Here is a 17786-nt window from a genome sequence, read left to right on the forward strand (position 1 = left end):
GCTTGTTGGTCATTTATGTATCTTCTTTGGAGAAAAATCTATTGAAATCTTTTATCTGTTTTATTTAAAGAGAGCATGGGCTGGGAAGGGACAGAGAGGGAGACAGAGAATTCCAAGCAGGTTTCATGCCCAGTGTGGAGCCCAACACAGGGCTCAATCCCACGACTACGAGATCATCACCTGAGCTGGAGTCAAAAGCTCAACTGACTGAACCACCCAGGTGCCCCTTTGTTGTTAAATTTTACATGTTCTCTCTGTATTCTGGACCCTAGACCCTTATCAGATCCATGATTTGTAAATATTTTTTCCTGTTCTGTGCATTGCCTTTTTACTTTCTTGATAGTCATCTGAAGCGCAAAAGTTCCTAAACTTAAAATCCAATTCACATGTTTTTTCCTTTGGTTGCTTACCCTTTTTCAGTGTCCTAGCTAGAGGAACATTGCTTAATCCAAGGTCATGAACTTTTTACACCTGCATTTTCTTCAAAGAGTTTTATAATTATAGCTCTTATATCTATGTCTTTGATATATTTTGAGTTCATTTTTGTATATGATGTGAGGTAGAAGTAAGTAAACTTTATCTTTTAGAACAGTTTGAGATTTATGGAAAAACTGGGAATATAGTAGAGTTTTCCCTGTTAATATGTTAGTATGGTCTATTTGTTACAATTAACAATGCTGATACATGTTATTAACTAGAGTCCATGCTTTACTTACCTGTCCTTTATTTTATCTAATGTCCTTTTTCTGTTCCAGGATCCCATCTGGGATTCCACATTCAATTTGTCATCCTCTCTCCTTAGTCTCCCCATTTCCCTTTTGTAAGACTGTTTGTTACCTTTGTGAAAATATTTTTTTTGATTCCCCACAAATAGAACATTTGGTCCTCCAGCATGTTTTGTGGCTATGTTAAAATGTTAAATCTTTTCCAGTTGACTCCTAAATAAATCAGTAAAATCATGAGTTTCAACAGATAGCTGTAGTAGTAATAGAAAACGCCTATCACTTGGGCTCCCTGTTAACCTTTGGGGATTAAAAGTTTCAAACAAAGCCTTATTGTTTAGAAATTTGAGTATATGAAAGCATACATATTTAAGTATAAAATATATTGCCCTTAGTTTAATAGTATACTAGGGTTCAGTTCAATATTTGTATTTGAGGGTGGTGGAGTAAGGGAATATGAAATAATCTTTGGGTTGCTTCTAATAACAGAAAATTGCTTTGCAATATTTTCTCCTGTAGTATATGTATAAGTATTTCCTGTATTGTAAGATCTTTCCTGTTTCTGCTGGAAAATGTTTTAAGCATTCCTGTCCTCAGGATTTCTTTCTTGTAATATTTACTTCATTGTAACTGCTATTGGTCCATCCACCCTTCCTCCACCCACTGCCAAATTTGTGTCACCCTGCGCCACTGACACCGCACTTGCCCTGTAGATTTCACTGGACTTGAGTCATTACTGATGATTTCTAGGTTGTAGGTCGTTGCTTTGACAATTTTTTCAGAATTTCGGGCCTTCTCTAGATACTTTCTTATATTTGGAATTTTGTTTATCTCAGACTTCTTCATTTTTCTAGATATTTCTTCCCAAATTATTTGTTTATAATTCATAAATCCTAAAACAATGCAAATGCATGATTGATAATCTGGTTTTAAAAATTAAAATGTCATCTGGGCATAGGGCATTTTGCGATCATGGAGAAAATATTTAGATGCTTCAAGTGTCTGAAGACGCTGAGTGAACTCATGGCATGCTTACGTGCCATGATTCCTATAGGCTGAAAGGGTAAATCCCTTCCTCCATATTTACCCCAAGATATGGGAAGCAGTGATCAGAGCAGCAGCAAGCATTCTATTGTGAGGCTTGCAGAGGCCCCGGCACAGTGGTATGTATATACTTTTTGCAAGGCAGTTGTAGCGTTTTACTGGTAGTGAAAGGTTGGGAATTGCCTTTTTTACTTTATCGTAAAAGTATTGAAATGTAAATAAAAAGGCCGTGGGTTTTTGTGTATATGCAGGTGTATGAGCAGATGTGTGTGCATTAACACATAGGTATATATGTGCATGTGTAATTGCACATGGTTCCTAGTTCTGAGAGAACCGAGAAGCAAATGGGAATATTTAGTTCCCAGACCTTGGTTTCTGATACCATGCTTCACTTAAAGGAACTCAGATTTCTCAAAGAAAATGGCTGACACTAGGGCTAGGATGGTACAAGATAAGACAGAAGTAAGGAAGGGCTTTTTAGAAAATGATGGGGAATGTACAGAGGACCCAGGAACCAGCTTGAAGAGGCTCCTAATTTGAGTCCCTAAACAATTAAGGGCATTAATGAATTATAGACCATTGGAAAAATTAGGTATCTGTGAGCCCATGCCAATAATAGGTAAACACACAGGGAGGGGAAAAGGGAGGATTAGTGTTTGCCCTACCAGTGAAATGCCAAGTGCTGACTGGTCAATATGGAGAGAGGCCTAGAGTTGGGAAATCAAGATCAATTTGGGCAAGATTCATCAATAGATGCTAAATTTAGGGGGAAATTTTGATGAAGACCAGGATATTTGCAGTCTCCCTACAGACCACATACTGCCACTACTAAGCAGCAGATGGACATCACAGGTGTCCAGAGGTGATGCTCTGAGATGGACACAACATCTCTGGGGTTAGTATTCTCTTCCTTGGATACTTAACCTCAATCTAATCATGAGGAAACAGTAGATAAATCCAAAATGAATAATGTTCTCTTAGAAAAAAAAAAAAAAAGGCTGCACTCTGTAGAAAAGTCAGTGTCATCGAAGACAAAAGTTGTAGAGATGTTCCAGTTGTAGAAATGTTCCAAAGAAATAGGACAACCAATATCTGATTCTAGACTGGGTCCTGTGTTGGAGGGTAAAACAATATAAAGGACCTTGTTGGGTCAATTGACAAATTGGAATCTGGAGGGGTAGGTTAGATAAAAGTATCATTTATAATTGTATAAAACTGACAGCCCTTTTTAACTAGGTTCTTCACAAGTAAGCCCTTAGGCCCTCAGGCATGTGTTGTTTGTAATGGATTTGCCTCTCTCTTAGGCATCTGCAATGATACAGGCCAAGCATAATCCTTGGGAGAATGGTAAAACTAGTCACTCAAATTATTTTTTATAAGGCTTAATTTTCTCGTGGAACCAGATAAGAGACTATGAAAGAGTATCCTCATTCTTAGGAAATAAGCACTGAAGTACTGAGGAGTAACCCTTATATGGTTTAAAACAAAAACAAAAAAAGGTGTGGGGAACCCAAATGCTAAAGTAAAATGTTAACAGGCAGATCAGATAAATGGTAAATGGATGTGTGCTTTGTGCTTTTTTTCCTCTGCAAATTTATGTTAAAACTATCTACTTGTAAGTTGGCCTCTAATACATTTAAGAGTAGAAAAATCAACTGGAAATTTTATTTAAGCCTGAAGCTTCCGTACCTTGATGAGCATTCAGTGTGGTCGACTATAACTATGTCATTGGATGGCAATTTGTGAGAGAATTGTTTTAGAAAAAAGCTAATCACTATTATTTGCCAATTCTGCTTGAGCATCTTCTTGTAAGAATCTTGAGCTAACTCCAGTCCTTTCTGGAATAAGTCAAGGCATAAAAAAATAAGAACTGTGTGACATGCTTAAGATAGGCACTCCAGTCGTTACTGAGAACAAATATAAGTTGAAAATATGTGGCATGAGAAATATTACTCAAAATCACCATTTGGTTTCTCTTTCCAGGAGGAGCTCTTGGATATAAAAGAACGCCCTCATTCCAAACAGAGGCCATCATGCCTCTCTGAAAAATATGACAGGTATGGGTGAAGGGGGAGCGGAGTGCTCCTCCTAGTCAACGTCTTGTTTACCAAACATGGTAATTTAAGAATTGTTTTGGAGTTTTTTGGTAGAATGATGAGTGGGGGAGACTTCAGGGATAATGATTTAGGGCTTCTACACAAATATATCATAGATAAGTTATCAACTAAATAGCTTCCTGCATTGTCCTCATTGGTTTCATTATTAATTAGCTTTAAACTATTCAAAAATTTGAGGGGATGCCTGGGTGGCTCAGTCAGTTGTCTAACTGTTGATTTCAGCTCAGATCATGATCTCACAGTTGTAGGATCGAGCCCTGTATTGGGCTGTGTGCTGACAGCACAGAGCCTGCTTGGGATTCTCGGTCTCCCTGTCTCTTTTCCCCTTACTGCTTCTGTGCGTGCACTCTCTCATACGAGTGCTCTCTAAATAAACATTAAAAAATTTTTTTGAGCTTTACAGGACTCTAAGGACAACTAACCCAATTCCCTTTCAACAAACTGATAATGAAACTAAAGTTAGAAAATGACTTGGTCAGAGACACATAGTGAGAAAGCAATTTTAAGAGTTAAACACATGAGTCCTCTCCAGGGTCTTCTGTCAGTGGTGGTTTTCACACTGTACTTTGGGGGTCCTTCAAGGGCCTGCCCAGAGAAAGCTGATCAGGAGGACTCTGAGCCATGTAGCATTGCCCCATCCTTCCTGTTCCCAAATGAAAAAACCATTCAGCCATTCAGACGAGCCCTTTTGCATCTTGGGCTGCTTCATAAGCAGAACCCTTTGGTTTGAGAAGACTAGAGCCAAATTACGGTCTGAAAATGTTTACAATCACCCTACATTGCACTTGTTATGGTCATCTTAAGACTATAAGGTCACTTCTTAAATATCAAGGTAAATGGTTCATATGGCCCACATTTATAACATATAAAGTATATTATGTTTAGTTTCTTTGTTGAATAGGGCATACTGTTTTTATTTGTATATCTACTCCTCAGAAGGTTGCTAAGTCTGGACTCCTCACCATTTTCTGCTGATGAAGATGATACTTGAATAAAGGCGGTTCCAGTTGGTTAGGATTTTTTGATAAGTCTCAGATAAGCTGTTGTTTGGGTTTTTTCCTTCATTAAAGCTGTCAATCTTTTTTATGCCTCAAGTTGAATTTTCTTAGATCTATTTCTTCTTGGCATAAAATAAAATTATGGTACACATACTTTCATTCTAAATTTTTTAAATATATTTTTTTTAATATTTATTTTTGAGAGAAAATGAGAGAGCGCAAATGGGAGGGGCAAAGAGAGAGGGAGATACGGAATCTGAAGCTAGGCTCTGAGCTGTCAGCACAGGGCTCAAATCCACAAACCGTGAGATCATGACCTGAGCCAAAGTCAGACGCTTAACTGACTGAGCCACCCTGGCGCCCCTACTCACTTTTATTCTAAGTAAAGATGTGCTAGTAATAGTAATGAAAATAAGAGAGAAAGAGGAAAGAGCTTGTCATCCTGTTATTTCTCTTCTCAGAATTAAAATTTGTTTGATTCTTAAACTCCAAATAATCCTCACAACATACCAGAAGACAGGTGATATTTCCTTTATTGTGAGGTGTTAGAGATGGAGAGGTTGACTCACTTATTCAAGAGATGTTCAGTTGGAACCTGTTAGGTGGCAAATACTATGTCAGGTACTATCAGAAATTGCCTTAATGGAACATTGGTCCGTGGAAGGATACAGTCAAATACTCAAGAGTTTATCATTACCACCATTATAGACTGTGAAGGACAAGTGCAGAGTACCCTGCTAGTGTATAGCACAGCCTGGTCTAGTCTGGGGTTTGGGAAGTCCTTTGAAAAGAATAGTGAAGGGCATAGCTTATTAACTTGTCCTGGAGGTCCATGGTGGTAATGGCAAAACTAGAATTTGATCCCAAATCGTTGGGCTGTAACGTTTCTGCTTTGCACACTGTACCAACTGCCACCTTATCATTAGGGAGTAACATAATAGAACCCAAAGCACACACTTTACATTATTAAGAGCCTTTAGGGAGGGGCACCCGGGTGGCTCAGTTGGTTAAGCGTCCGACTTTGGCTCAGGTCATGATCTCGTGGTCCGTGAGTTCGAGACCCACGTTGGGCTCTGTGCTGACAGCTCAGAGCCTGGAGCCTGCTTCTGTTTCTGTGTCTCCCTCTCTCTCTGCCCCTCCCCCATTCGCGCTCTGTCTCTCTATGCTTTTCAAAAATGAATAAATGTTGGGGCGCCTGGGTGGCTCAGTCGGTTAAGCAGCCGACTTCGGCTCAGGTCACGATCTCGCGGTCCGTGAGTTCGAGCCCCGCGTCGGGCTCTGTGCTGACAGCTCAGAGCCTGGAGCCTGTTTCAGATTCTGTGTCTCTCTCTCTCTCTGCCCCTCCCCTGTTCATGCTCTGTCTCTCTCTGTCTCAAAAATAAATAAACGTTAAAAAAAAATTAAAAAAAAAAAACACAAAAATGAATAAATGTTAAAAAAAAATTTTTTTTTTAAACCTTTGGGGAAAAACTAAGACTGTGTAGAAATTCTGGAAAGTACACACCAAGCATTCTAGGCACTACTTCTAGAGAGATGTTTTTCTCCCTCCCTTACACTAATCTGCAGTAAACTGGGTTTTTTCTTCCATTGTGTTAATCTTCAATAAACTAATCCATATTATGGAGCATGTTTTTTGTATAGGACAGGCATAGTTACTGTAATCCATATGCACCCCAAGGTTTGTGATCTGATGTTTCATTTATACACAGATCACTGGTTTTCAAGTGACTATTGGTGTTGCATGAAAAACAGCAAAATATTAATTAATACAGATCTTCCTCAACTTAACAATGGTATATGTCCCAATAAACCCTCATAAGGGGTGCCTGGGTGGCTCAGTTGGTTAAGCATCCGACTTCGGCTCAGGTCATGATCTCACAGTCCGTGAGTTCAAGCCCCGTGTCAGGCTCTGTGCTGACAGCTCAGAGCCTGGAGCCTGCTTCAGATTCTGTGTCTCCCTCTCTCTGTGCCCCTCCCTGCTCATGCTCTGTCTCTCTCTTTCTCAAAAATAAATAAATAAAACATTAAAAAAGATTTTTTTTAAATAAATAAACCCATCATAAGTTGAAAATATTATTAGTCGAAAATGCATTTAATATACCTCACCTACTAAACATCATAGCTTACTCTAGTCTGCCTTAAAAGTGCTCAGAACACTTACACTAGCCTACAGTTGGGCAGTCATCGAACACAAAGCCTATTTTATAATGCAGTGTTAAATATCTCATATAATTTATTGAATACTGTACTGAGGGGCTCCTGGATGGCTCAGTCAGTTAAATGTCTGACTTCAGCTCAGGTCATCATCTCATAGCTTGTGAGTTCGAGCCCCGCATCAGGCTCTGCGCCAACAGCTCAAAGCCTGGAGCCTGCTTCAGATTCTGTGTCTCCCTCTCTCTGTCCCTCTCCTGCTTGCACTCTGTCTCTCTCTCTCAAAAATAAAAACATTTAAAAAAATTAAAAATATATATATATGAATACTGAAAGTAAAAAACAGAATGGTTGGGTACAGAATGGTGTGGTTTACTCTTGTATTCACGTTGGCTGACTAGGAGTTGTGGCTTACTGCTGGTACACAGCATCACAAGAGGTTATTGGATCACATGTTGCTAGCCTGGGAAAAGATCAAACTTCAAAATTCAAAGCACAGTTTCTGCTGAATGTGTACCATTGAAAAATGGAACCATCTTTAGTTGAACCACAGGGACTGTCTGTAGCTGTTTTTGTTTCCATCTTGAAAGAGCTAACCATTCTAATGGTATCCATGAAGTTTTAAATTGGAAAGGGGTTTCCATGACTTACTGCCTGAAGAAGTTTAGAAATCAGACCACACATGTAATCTATGGGTGTAAGTGTTAACTGTTGGTACCCTTTGACTTATTATAGTGATGGCGTCTGGGACCCTGAAAAGTGGCATGCCTCTCTCTATCCAGCTTCAGGGAGGAACTCACCAGTGGAAAGTCTGAAGAAAGAGTTGGATTCAGACCGGCCTTCCCTTGTGCGCAGGATAGTAGGTGAGCATGTAGAAGTGGGGCAACAATTTTGGAGACAGTGTTCTTTGCTGCTAGTTTCATTCTTAGTGGAGAGTTTTATTCAGGGAAAATGTCATGATCAGGAAACTGATTTATCAGTTGGGTTTTTCCTGATTAGCAGAGAAAAATCTTGGCCTTCCTATATAGCAGTGACAAGTAGACCGTATTAGACTATGTGCTTTTGGAATTAAAAGTACTGATGTTTTTCATCGATAGGGTAACTGAGTAAGGGTAGCGAGCATGGTAGTGAGCATAATGCTGTGCTGGAAATCTGGTTCTGCTTAGTCTTATATATGAGACCTAGTCCTCAGTTATTAAACAGTCTGGCAGTTCTTAATAGTAGATTACAATTTTAATACAGGGTTTGGATATGATTTGAGACTGGACTGAAGTTAGATTTTCCGTACCTTTACTGATTTAAACCAGAAAAGATACTGAAGAGTGAAATGGAGGCTGGCAGTATAGAAACTAGTCAAGGAACTTGTTGCAGAGGGAGCTTCTTTTGTGATAAGTGGAAATACCATCATAAAACAAATTTGGAACTGGCAAAGAAGATAGGGGTGACTCTACCTTGAGATATTTGATCCTTCTGCACAATTGTACAGTATGCTTAGTGCAGTAATTTTAGGAGAATCAAACAATTTTAGGAGAATCATCAAAGATGTGCATGGAGATTTTATTAAGTGATGAAAACTAGACAACTTAAATGGCCAGTGGTAGAAACGGTTTGTGTAAACTTTGGTACATCCATATGTAGGAGTATTAAACTGTAAATTGGAAGCTTGTCCATACTGTGTCTGGTTTTTGGAAAACATGGAGACACTACACGGAAATTCTGGAGAAGTACATACCATTTTAGGTATTATTTCTGGTGAGAATATTAAAGGAGCTTTTCCTTACTTGGACTACAGTTTTCTGGTTTTTCTAGGAAGAATTTTAGTGTGGTGCCATGTTTGATTTTCTTACACCTTTATTGAGATATAATTGACCTACAATAGACTGCACATAAAGTGTACAATTTGATGTTTTGACAGTGTATACACCTGTGAAACCATTACCACAATCAAAGGAATAAGCATTTCCATCATGCCCAAAAGTTCTCTAGTATCTCTGTGAGTCCCAACTCCTACTTCCCACCCCTCCAGCCAAGCACTGATTTGCTTTCTATCACTACAGATTAGTTTACATTTCCTAGAATTCATTATAAATAGAATTCTACGGTATACACTCTTTGGGTAGCTTCTTTCACTCAGAATAGTTATTTTAAGATCCAGTCGTGATGTTGGGTGTATAGTTCCTTTTTATTGACTAGTTGTATTCCATTGTATGAATTCACAGTTTATCCATATATCTGTTGGTGAACATTTGAGTTGTTTCCAGTTTTTGACAATTAACCAAAACTATGAATATTCATATACAATTCTCTATATAGGCATACACTTTTTTCTTGGGTAAATACCTAAGAGTAAAATGACTGGGTCCTATAGTTAATGTATGTTTAACGTTTTGAGAAACTGCCAAGCTGTTTTCCAACATGGCTATACCACCTTACGTTTCTGGCAGCAGTGTATGAGAGTTCTGTTTGTTCCACATTCTTGTCACCACTTAGAATGATGAGTCTTTGCGACTTTAGCCAATCTAATAGATGTGTAGTGGTATCACGTTATGGTTGAATTTGCATTTCCCTAATGACTAATGATGTTGAGTATCTTTTCATATGTTTATTTGCCATCCAGATACCTCTTTAATGTTTGGTCAAAGCACTTATCCATTTTTAAATCCGATTGTGTTTTAAATTTGAAGAGTTTTTATACATACTGGATATAGGTCTGTCATTTATCACATGTACACTTCTAAATATTTTCTCCCAGTCTGTGGCTTGTTTTTGCATTCTCAGAATAGTACCTTGCAAAGAGCAGAAGTTTTAAACTTTGATCAATCCCAGTTTATCTTTTTTTTTTTTTTTTTTTTTTAAATGTTTGAGAGAGACAGAGACCGAGCACAAGTGGGAAGGACAGAGAAAGAGAGACACAGAATCCGAAGCAGGCTCCAGGCTCCAAGCTGTTAGCACAGAGCCCAATGTGGGGCTCAAAGTCACAAGCCGTAAGATTTTGACCTGAGCCGAAGTCAGATGCCCAACTGACTGAGCCACCCAGGCGCCCTGCTTTTTCTTCTTTTTAGTGGGTTGTGCTCTTGGTGTTGTGCCTGAGAAAACTCTGCTTAACCCAATGTCACAAAGATTTTCTCTTATATTTTCTTCTAGAAGTTTTCTATCATTAGATAGTTTAGATCTATGATCTATTTTGTGTTTTTTATGTGGTACCAGGTATCAGTTCAAGTTCTTCGTATGGGTATACACCTATTAAATACCATTTGTTGAAGAAACACTTTAACCTGTTTTTGAAACACTTCAACTTTTCAGTTATTCTTTCAAATACTGACACCTAGTATAGTTTTTTAATTGACAAGATATTTTCTAATACATAAGGTCTTAGGGATTGTGGAGAGTAATCCTGGAAAATCATTATGAAGTACATTTATTGCTCCAAAGAGAAAAAGCAAAAGACTCAGTCTTATTTAAATATGTAATGTACATATTACTCTGTAACTATTTCAGTGGTAATTCTTTTCCAATACTCTCACCACCACTAGTCATGGACATACCAGTGAGAAAATAAAAATACCCTACTGGTTTGCTTAACTTTCCCTTTCTGCCACCTTTCCAGATCCACGAGAGCGTGTGAAAGAAGATGACTTAGATGTTGTTCTCAGCCCACAGAGACGAAGCTTTGGAGGGGGCTGCCATGTGACAGCCGCTGTTAGTTCCCGGCACTCAGGAAGTCCATTGGAAAAAGACAGTGATGGGCTTCGCCTGCTTGGCGGACGAAGGATTGGCAGTGGAAGAATAATCTCTGCTCGGACCTTTGAGAAGGATCACCGACTCAGTGATAAGGACCTGCGGGACTTAAGAGACCGAGATCGAGAGAGGGACTATAAGGACAAGCGATTTAGGGTTTGTCTTCTAGATCCTCTGGCCCCTCATGTGCTTAGGGACTTGATATGCACTTTGTTTATACCAGGTTATTTTGAGATGCTGGATGAACAGAGCCCATTCTTAAGCCAGATAGAGAGGAGCAGAAAGAGGGCTGGAGGTGGGGTGGGGTGGGGGTGGGGGTGCTTCAAGTCTGCAGCATAGTATCTTCATTACATTATTGAGCATTACCTAATTCATCAAGACCTTGACTGAGGTAGAAATGCCTTAACTAGAACCTTATTTTTTATCTTGATTGTGTACTTTTCCAGAGGGAGTTTGGGGATAGTAAGCGTGTCTTTGGTGAGCGAAGAAGAAATGATTCCTACACAGAAGAAGAACCAGAATGGTTCTCAGCTGGACCCACAAGTCAGTCTGAAACCATTGAGCTGACTGGCTTTGATGATAAGATACTGGAAGAAGATCACAAGGGGAGAAAAAGAACAAGGCGACGGACAGCCTCTGTGAAGGAAGGTCAGCAAAAACTTTGAGAGGGGAGCTCACTGTTCTAAAATGAGATGTGCTTGTAATTGGCCTGAATGTGCACTTAGGAACAACTGTACCCATTGCAAGGAAGTAGCAAGTTTCTAACATTGCAGCCTGATTTTGAAGCTGCTAAGTTTGAATTTATTAGGTGTGGATACTGTATCCTCAGCTTGTTCTGCCTGTGGTGCTAAACAGAAAAGTCTCACATTCCCCTGTAAGAGTACTGTGTACATAAAAGGGTTCCCCAGAGATAAGAAATGTGGTAAAAATAGTGGAGGAGTTTCATTCATTGAGCACTAGACCCAGTGGTAAGTGTTTTGTCTGTGTAATCCTACTTCTAACAACCCTATGAGGTAGGTACTTCTTTCCCCATCTTGTGGATGAGCAAAGGGAGGCACAGAAGGCTTGAGTGATTTGTCTGTGGACACTAACAAAGTAAGTAGTGAAATTGGGAATTGAGCAACTTCTTTTGTACTTCAGAGGCCCACCTTTTTCACCATACTGTTAGACTTCCTACGTCAATTGTTTGTGACTTGGCTTCTCCCAGACTCAGTCAACTATGAGATAAGGTCAGGTAGCTCCCATACTAAACTGAAAAGCCAGAGTTAACAGTGTGAGAGGTGCCTGGTGCAGAGTTGGGGGGTCCCATTAGTCATTTTCCAGTAGCCTGGCTTTGAGGTGGCCAGGCCGGCTAGCCTGGATTTGAGTATTGGGGCAGTTGCTTACAAAACGGATAATCTTTGATAAAACTCTTTATAGGTGGACTTGTTTCTTTGTAAGATGAAGACAGTGCCTACTCTATAACTTTAAGGGTTACTCTTAGCATTAAAGATTGAATGTGAACATCAGAGCTCAGCCTCTTGTGGGCACTTCTTCAGTAAATTCCAGTTCTCTTCAGCCTTCACGTTTAGTTGGAAAATACCTTTTGGCAGCTACTAGGCAACAAAAGTGGAGAGCTATTTTAGAAGTGCCTGGCTGGCTTAGTTGGTAAAGTGTGCCACTCATGATCTCAGGGTTATGAGTTTAGGCCCCACATTGGGTGTAGAGATTACTTAAAAAAAAAAAAAAAAAAAAAAAAAAAAAGAAAGCTATTTTGATACATAAATGTGTAGTGCCACCTTAAAATTATAAGGCTAAGATATATTCGCGTAGAAAATGAGCTAGTGGAATTTAAGAGAAAGGAAAGGGAGAAATCACTTGTCTTTTTTTTTTTTTTTTTTGTAATATCTTTAAAATACCGTAGACATTACCATTATCTTTATGCTGTTACACGTTGTTCCCTAGAGTGATGCACGACATCAGTGGGTAACTTGTAAAGCTTTGCTCTTAAATAACCTTTGAGACATGGCTTTGTGTCATTCTCAGGCTAACGAGCACCAGCCCAGTGTGGTCTTTTCACATAATGATAAAGATAAGGCTTCTGGTGAAAAGAAGCACATGTTTTCATAACTCAACTGCAATGTGAATTTCTACCATTCTTGTATCAACAAGTGGATGAACCAAAAGGAGTGAGAGTATCACCTCCTTACTTTATAGATACAGAGAGAGACAGGCCTGGAAGAGGGGACAACCCAAGACCCTGTCACATGGATTTCATGGCAGAGCCCCATGTGGAATCCGGGAGTCCTAGCTCACTCATCCCAGTAGTTAATTGCCAGTGGTCCCTAGGCTGTCCTAACCACTGTATTTAGGATAAACAGGTACCCCGTAATTTCATCTTGGCTACAAAAATGAAGGGAGGGATGATGAGTGCCTTTTAGTCCAGTTTTTATTTGTATTCTAACTTTACCCTGAATTTTTGTTTAATGTTTATTTTGAGAGAGCACGTGCATATGCACACACAAGCGGAGAGGGCAAAGAGAGAGGGGGAGAGAGAACCCCAAGCAGGCTCCATGCTGAGTGTGGAGCCCAGCCCAACAACTGTGAGTTCATGACCTGAGCTGAAATCAAGAGTCAGACACTTAACTGACTGAGCCACCAAGGCCACCCTTCCCTGAATTTTTTATGTAGCAGTTCTCTGCAGGCACATACTAGTGCTGGCAGTGTAGCAGTTAATAGGACAAACATGTTCACTGCCTGTATGATTTTAAAATTGATGTGTATTGAGTACTCACTTTAGACAGGTGATGCATATATGGTAATATTAACGAAACAATTTGAATGTGCATTACACCTGTAACCAGAAAATAAATTATGTAGAAGTCAGAAATAGCTAAATCCCTCCATTGATAGAAAATTTCAGTTTTTCTCTCTAATGAAAGTATGTGGTCCTTCTGAATGTGGTAAAACTTGCCCCTATTATCTTTTCTGGGCCTCTGCCTTTTGAGTCTACCATGATAAATGGCCAGTTGTGTTTGTCTACTAGTGCATATTCCTACCCACTCATACCCACTCTCAGTTGACAGACCCTGTCTGCTTTCCAGAAACCTTGACACTGGCATAAAATTGCATGTGGAACATTCTGCTATCTGCAAAAGCTATTTATCTGTTAAGAGATCTTCTCATCTCAACACAAAATAAAGGCATAGGAGAAATATTAAAATTTCTTTTGTAAATGTATGAACCAAGTACATACTCTTGTTTCTGGCTTTCATCCTTAAGTTGGGACCCAAAACTACAGCAAAATGTATTATCACTTGTCGATCCTGAGGTGGGCTGGCAGGTTCTGCTTAGTAAAATGGATCAGGCAGAAGCACTGCTCTAATGGAAAAGGACACAAACTGGGCATTGATTAGGCTATTGTTAATTCTTCTAGGGCCCAATTTCTTTGTAAAGTGAGGATACCTCCACCAAATAGTCATTTTAGTTTAAATGTCAGTTTTTAAGGGATAGTATTTGCTTCTCTTTTCAGTAAGTATGTTCTAACCCACTGGAGACTGCTGATTGCTTTATCGATGGCTCACAAACCTTGTCTGTTTCACTGGTTGTCAGAAGGCTCACAGTAGTTAGATGGCAGCCACCCCTGTGGAGGAGCAGTGCTGCTGTAATACTCAGAGCTTGGTGTGGAAGAGTATAGGTGGCCATCTTAGGGTTAAAGCTTCTGCCACTTGGCTAGTATTGAGACCTTGGGTAAGCAAGCCACTTAACCCTTTAGTTATTGAATTCCCTGCTTTGCTGTGCAGTGTTTGAAGCATTACTGGAATGAAAGCAGCTGATGGCATTTAGTGTCTCTTGGTCTGATTAATAACAAGACTGAGGTAACTATTAGGGACTTTTGAGAAGGGATGGGTCCAAGATTTGGCGCCTTTTTTTTTTTTTTTTTTAACGGGAAGACTTCGTGTCTGCTGTAGATCTTGAAAGTACAGGTGGTTCTTACATTGGTACTTTTGCAGTGTGGGGCTTTGGGAGTTCTGTCCTTCAAACTAAAAAGTTTGATGGGGCGCCTGGGTGGCTCAGTCAGTTAAGCGTCTGACTTTGGCTCAGGTCATGATCTCATGGTTCGTGAGTCTGAGCCCCACTTCGGGCTCTGTGCAGACAGCTGAGAGCTTGGAGCCTGCTTCACATTCTGTGTCTCCCTCTCTCTCTGTCCCTCCCCGACTCGTGCTCTGTCTCTGTGTCTCAAAAATAAATGTTAAAAAAAAAAAAAAACTTGAATGTCTAGGGGCACCTGGGTGGCTCAGTTGGTTAAGCATCTGACTCATTTTGGCTCAGGTCATGATCTCACAGTTGGTGAGATTGAGCCCCACATTGGGCTCTGCACTGGCAGCATGGAGCCTGGTTAGGATTCTCTCTCTCTCTCCCTCTCTCTGCCCCTACTCCACTCATGCTCTCTTTCTCAAAATAAGTAAATAAACATTTTTTAGAAAGTTGAATGTCTAGTATATCTCAGGGCACTTCTTTAAAAGAAGAAAAATTTTTTATCCTAAGTATTTTGCCTTTTGCCCATATCCCAGCTAAAACGAAGATACTAGGTTCCTCAAATGTTAACACTTGGTAGCTTCATTTAGACCCTACCTTCTTATCCTAATAACAACAACCGAACAATACTAAGTTTTAAATATACCAGGCACTTGAGAGTAAGACGAAACTGATTAGAGCAGATTACCTGCCTTCAGGAAGGTTGGTATCACTAGACACTTTGAGAGACAACACAAGGATTATAGAGAAGGCAGTGATTAATTTTTCTGGGCAGGGTAAATATAGGTAGGCAGGTCAGCCTTCCCAGAAGAGGTACCATTTGAGGTTTGCCTTGAAGGATGAGCTACAACCAACCTGTAGGCAAGTGAAAATTGCCCTCATGCCAGATTTCACATAAATACCTTAGATTGTTGAACCCTGACTTAAAGCAGTGGTATAGATCACGTGGGTGAAGGCAGAGCCAAATTAATTTGGTTCCATTTTTAAGCAGCAAGAGACTTGCAAAAAACTATCTTAAAAAAAAAAATCCCATTAGAAATAGAACCTGCTGCATTACGGAAAACTTGAAGAATGGGTGGTGGAGGGACCATAATCTTTACTGCATTGTGTTGGTGTTCTGGCTTGTTACCAGGGCTTTTTTCCTAGCTCCCATAGGAAGCGAATGGTTTTACTGTTGTAAATGCTATATCGGCACCTAAGGTCTGTCTTTAAAGTTATGTATGGCTCTTTTGCACGTGTGATGATGGCTCAGGCCACAGAATAAGTCTAGAGCAGTTCACTTGATCAAGTCTGTTTTTGTCCTGGTTTTGCTTTCAGGCATAGTCGAGTGCAATGGAGGAGTGGCCGAAGAGGATGAGGTGGAGGTCATCCTGGCACAGGAGCCTGCTGCTGATCAGGAAGTGCCAAGGGATGCCGTCTTGCCTGAGCAGTCCCCAGGAGAATTTGACTTTAATGAGTTCTTTAACCTTGATAAGGTGCCATGCTTGGCTTCGGTGAGTGTAGCAGCACACTTATAAATGAGATGGAGCAACTATATGGTTAAATTTGACCTAAGTATCTCAGATACCTCTTTTTAAAGTATTGTTTTGGTAGATGTTTTGGGGATTTTGGCTTTTATTCTTAAATGTTATTTGAGTTTTTGTGGCTTTGTTTTGGGAGTCTGAGTGGAAATGACCAAGTTGAGAATTCTGTACCACTTACCTCTTTTTCTAGTCTGGTAGCATTGAAGTAAGAAATCTTTAGATGTTAAGAACATTGCTTTTATTTTTAGGTAGTTAAGTGTTTGTTAGACTTGCTGCGGGGGTGGATTTTTATAATTGGTGATTAGTATCATGCTGATGTACATTCCTTGGGTAAGGTTGACTTGTTAGGTGGTAACTTTGTGGTGTGATGGTTCTGAAAATCTTCAATGAAAAGCAACTTGGAATACTTTCAGTGTTGCTGCTAAACTAACTGAGGTCCAGTTTTTCTCAACTTTCAAAGTAGAATCAGTAAGCATCCCAAATCCTCACTTGCTGTCTTTGCTCCTAGCCCCTTTGGTCATTTAGGGATTACTATAGCCTCAACAAATTGGAGAAAAGATAGCACTCTGACCTGTGCACACAGAAATGAAGTTGTTCTGTGGTTGTTGAAAGACTGCAGAGAACCATGATGAAACAGAATTTTAAAAACATTTGCCCAAAAGCATCTGTACGTTCTAGAGGTCCCATTTACAATAGCAAATACATTTGACCTGTCCTTTAAAATTGGTGATTCATGGAATTTAAATGACTGTACTTCCTAACTATGATGGCTCCTTATTTGATTATCCCGTGAGCAGAGAGAACTGGGTGTGACAGAACAGGCAATATTGGCTTGTCTCCTTTGTCATTTGTGGTCCCAGTCCTCAAAAGATGGCCACCCGGAACAGGTGAGCAGACACTGCCTAGCACTAATAGGTATGGGGCTGCAGGTGAGTTCTAGGGCAGTACCTCTTAAATTCTCTGTGGTGAGGGGCCAGGTTCTATTTTCAGTCCATTGAGAACCAATACTTGAGTATAAAGTACAAAAGTCACAGCAGTGCCAAATTGCTGCAGTTTCTAAGCATTTACTTTCATTCTCTCAACTTACCTCCGTGTGGTCCAAGAACACACTTGTCTAGAGCACTCTTCAGGTAACTGTGTGTTTGGTTCTCACTTATAGTCAGCCAGTCAGTAGTAGTCCTTTGGCTCACTGTGAGCAGAAATGTTGCATTCAGATGTGAGCTTAATTTTTTTGGTGTAAAATTCTTAGCTTTTGAGGGGACGTTAGTGGCTTCCCCATCCCACCTCCCCTTCACTCTCTTAGGTGGAAATCTTACTATAAAAGGTTTTCACAGCAAAAGGTAAAAATTTATAGGCGTATTATGGCTCTAAATGTGAGCACCTGTGAAGCTTAACGTGTGTGCCTACGTAGAAGAAGAATCCAAAACTAAACCTGATAATAGGTAACACGCATAGAGTGCTGATTGTTATAGGCTT

At 39.9% G+C, this 17786-nt stretch overlaps 1 protein-coding gene across 6 annotated transcripts in view; it reads left to right on the forward strand.

The window, feature by feature from the left end:
* EIF4ENIF1 (eukaryotic translation initiation factor 4E nuclear import factor 1) overlaps positions 1-17786 on the forward strand; it is a 44943-nt gene that overhangs the window by 9502 nt on the left and 17655 nt on the right. For all 6 annotated transcript variants that reach the window (XM_060612635.3, XM_078435646.2, XM_078435647.1 and 3 more), the window contains exons 3-7: positions 3750-3823; positions 7768-7895; positions 10640-10926; positions 11217-11418; positions 16105-16280. In XM_060612635.3, the coding sequence (XP_060468618.1) occupies positions 3750-3823; positions 7768-7895; positions 10640-10926; positions 11217-11418; positions 16105-16280 (867 nt within the window). The remainder of the gene's footprint in view (positions 1-3749; positions 3824-7767; positions 7896-10639; positions 10927-11216; positions 11419-16104; positions 16281-17786) is intronic.

Source organism: Panthera onca, chromosome D3 (genome assembly GCF_046562875.1).
Source record: "Panthera onca isolate mPanOnc1 chromosome D3, mPanOnc1 haplotype 2, whole genome shotgun sequence".
NCBI classification, from domain to species: domain Eukaryota; kingdom Metazoa; phylum Chordata; class Mammalia; order Carnivora; family Felidae; genus Panthera; species Panthera onca.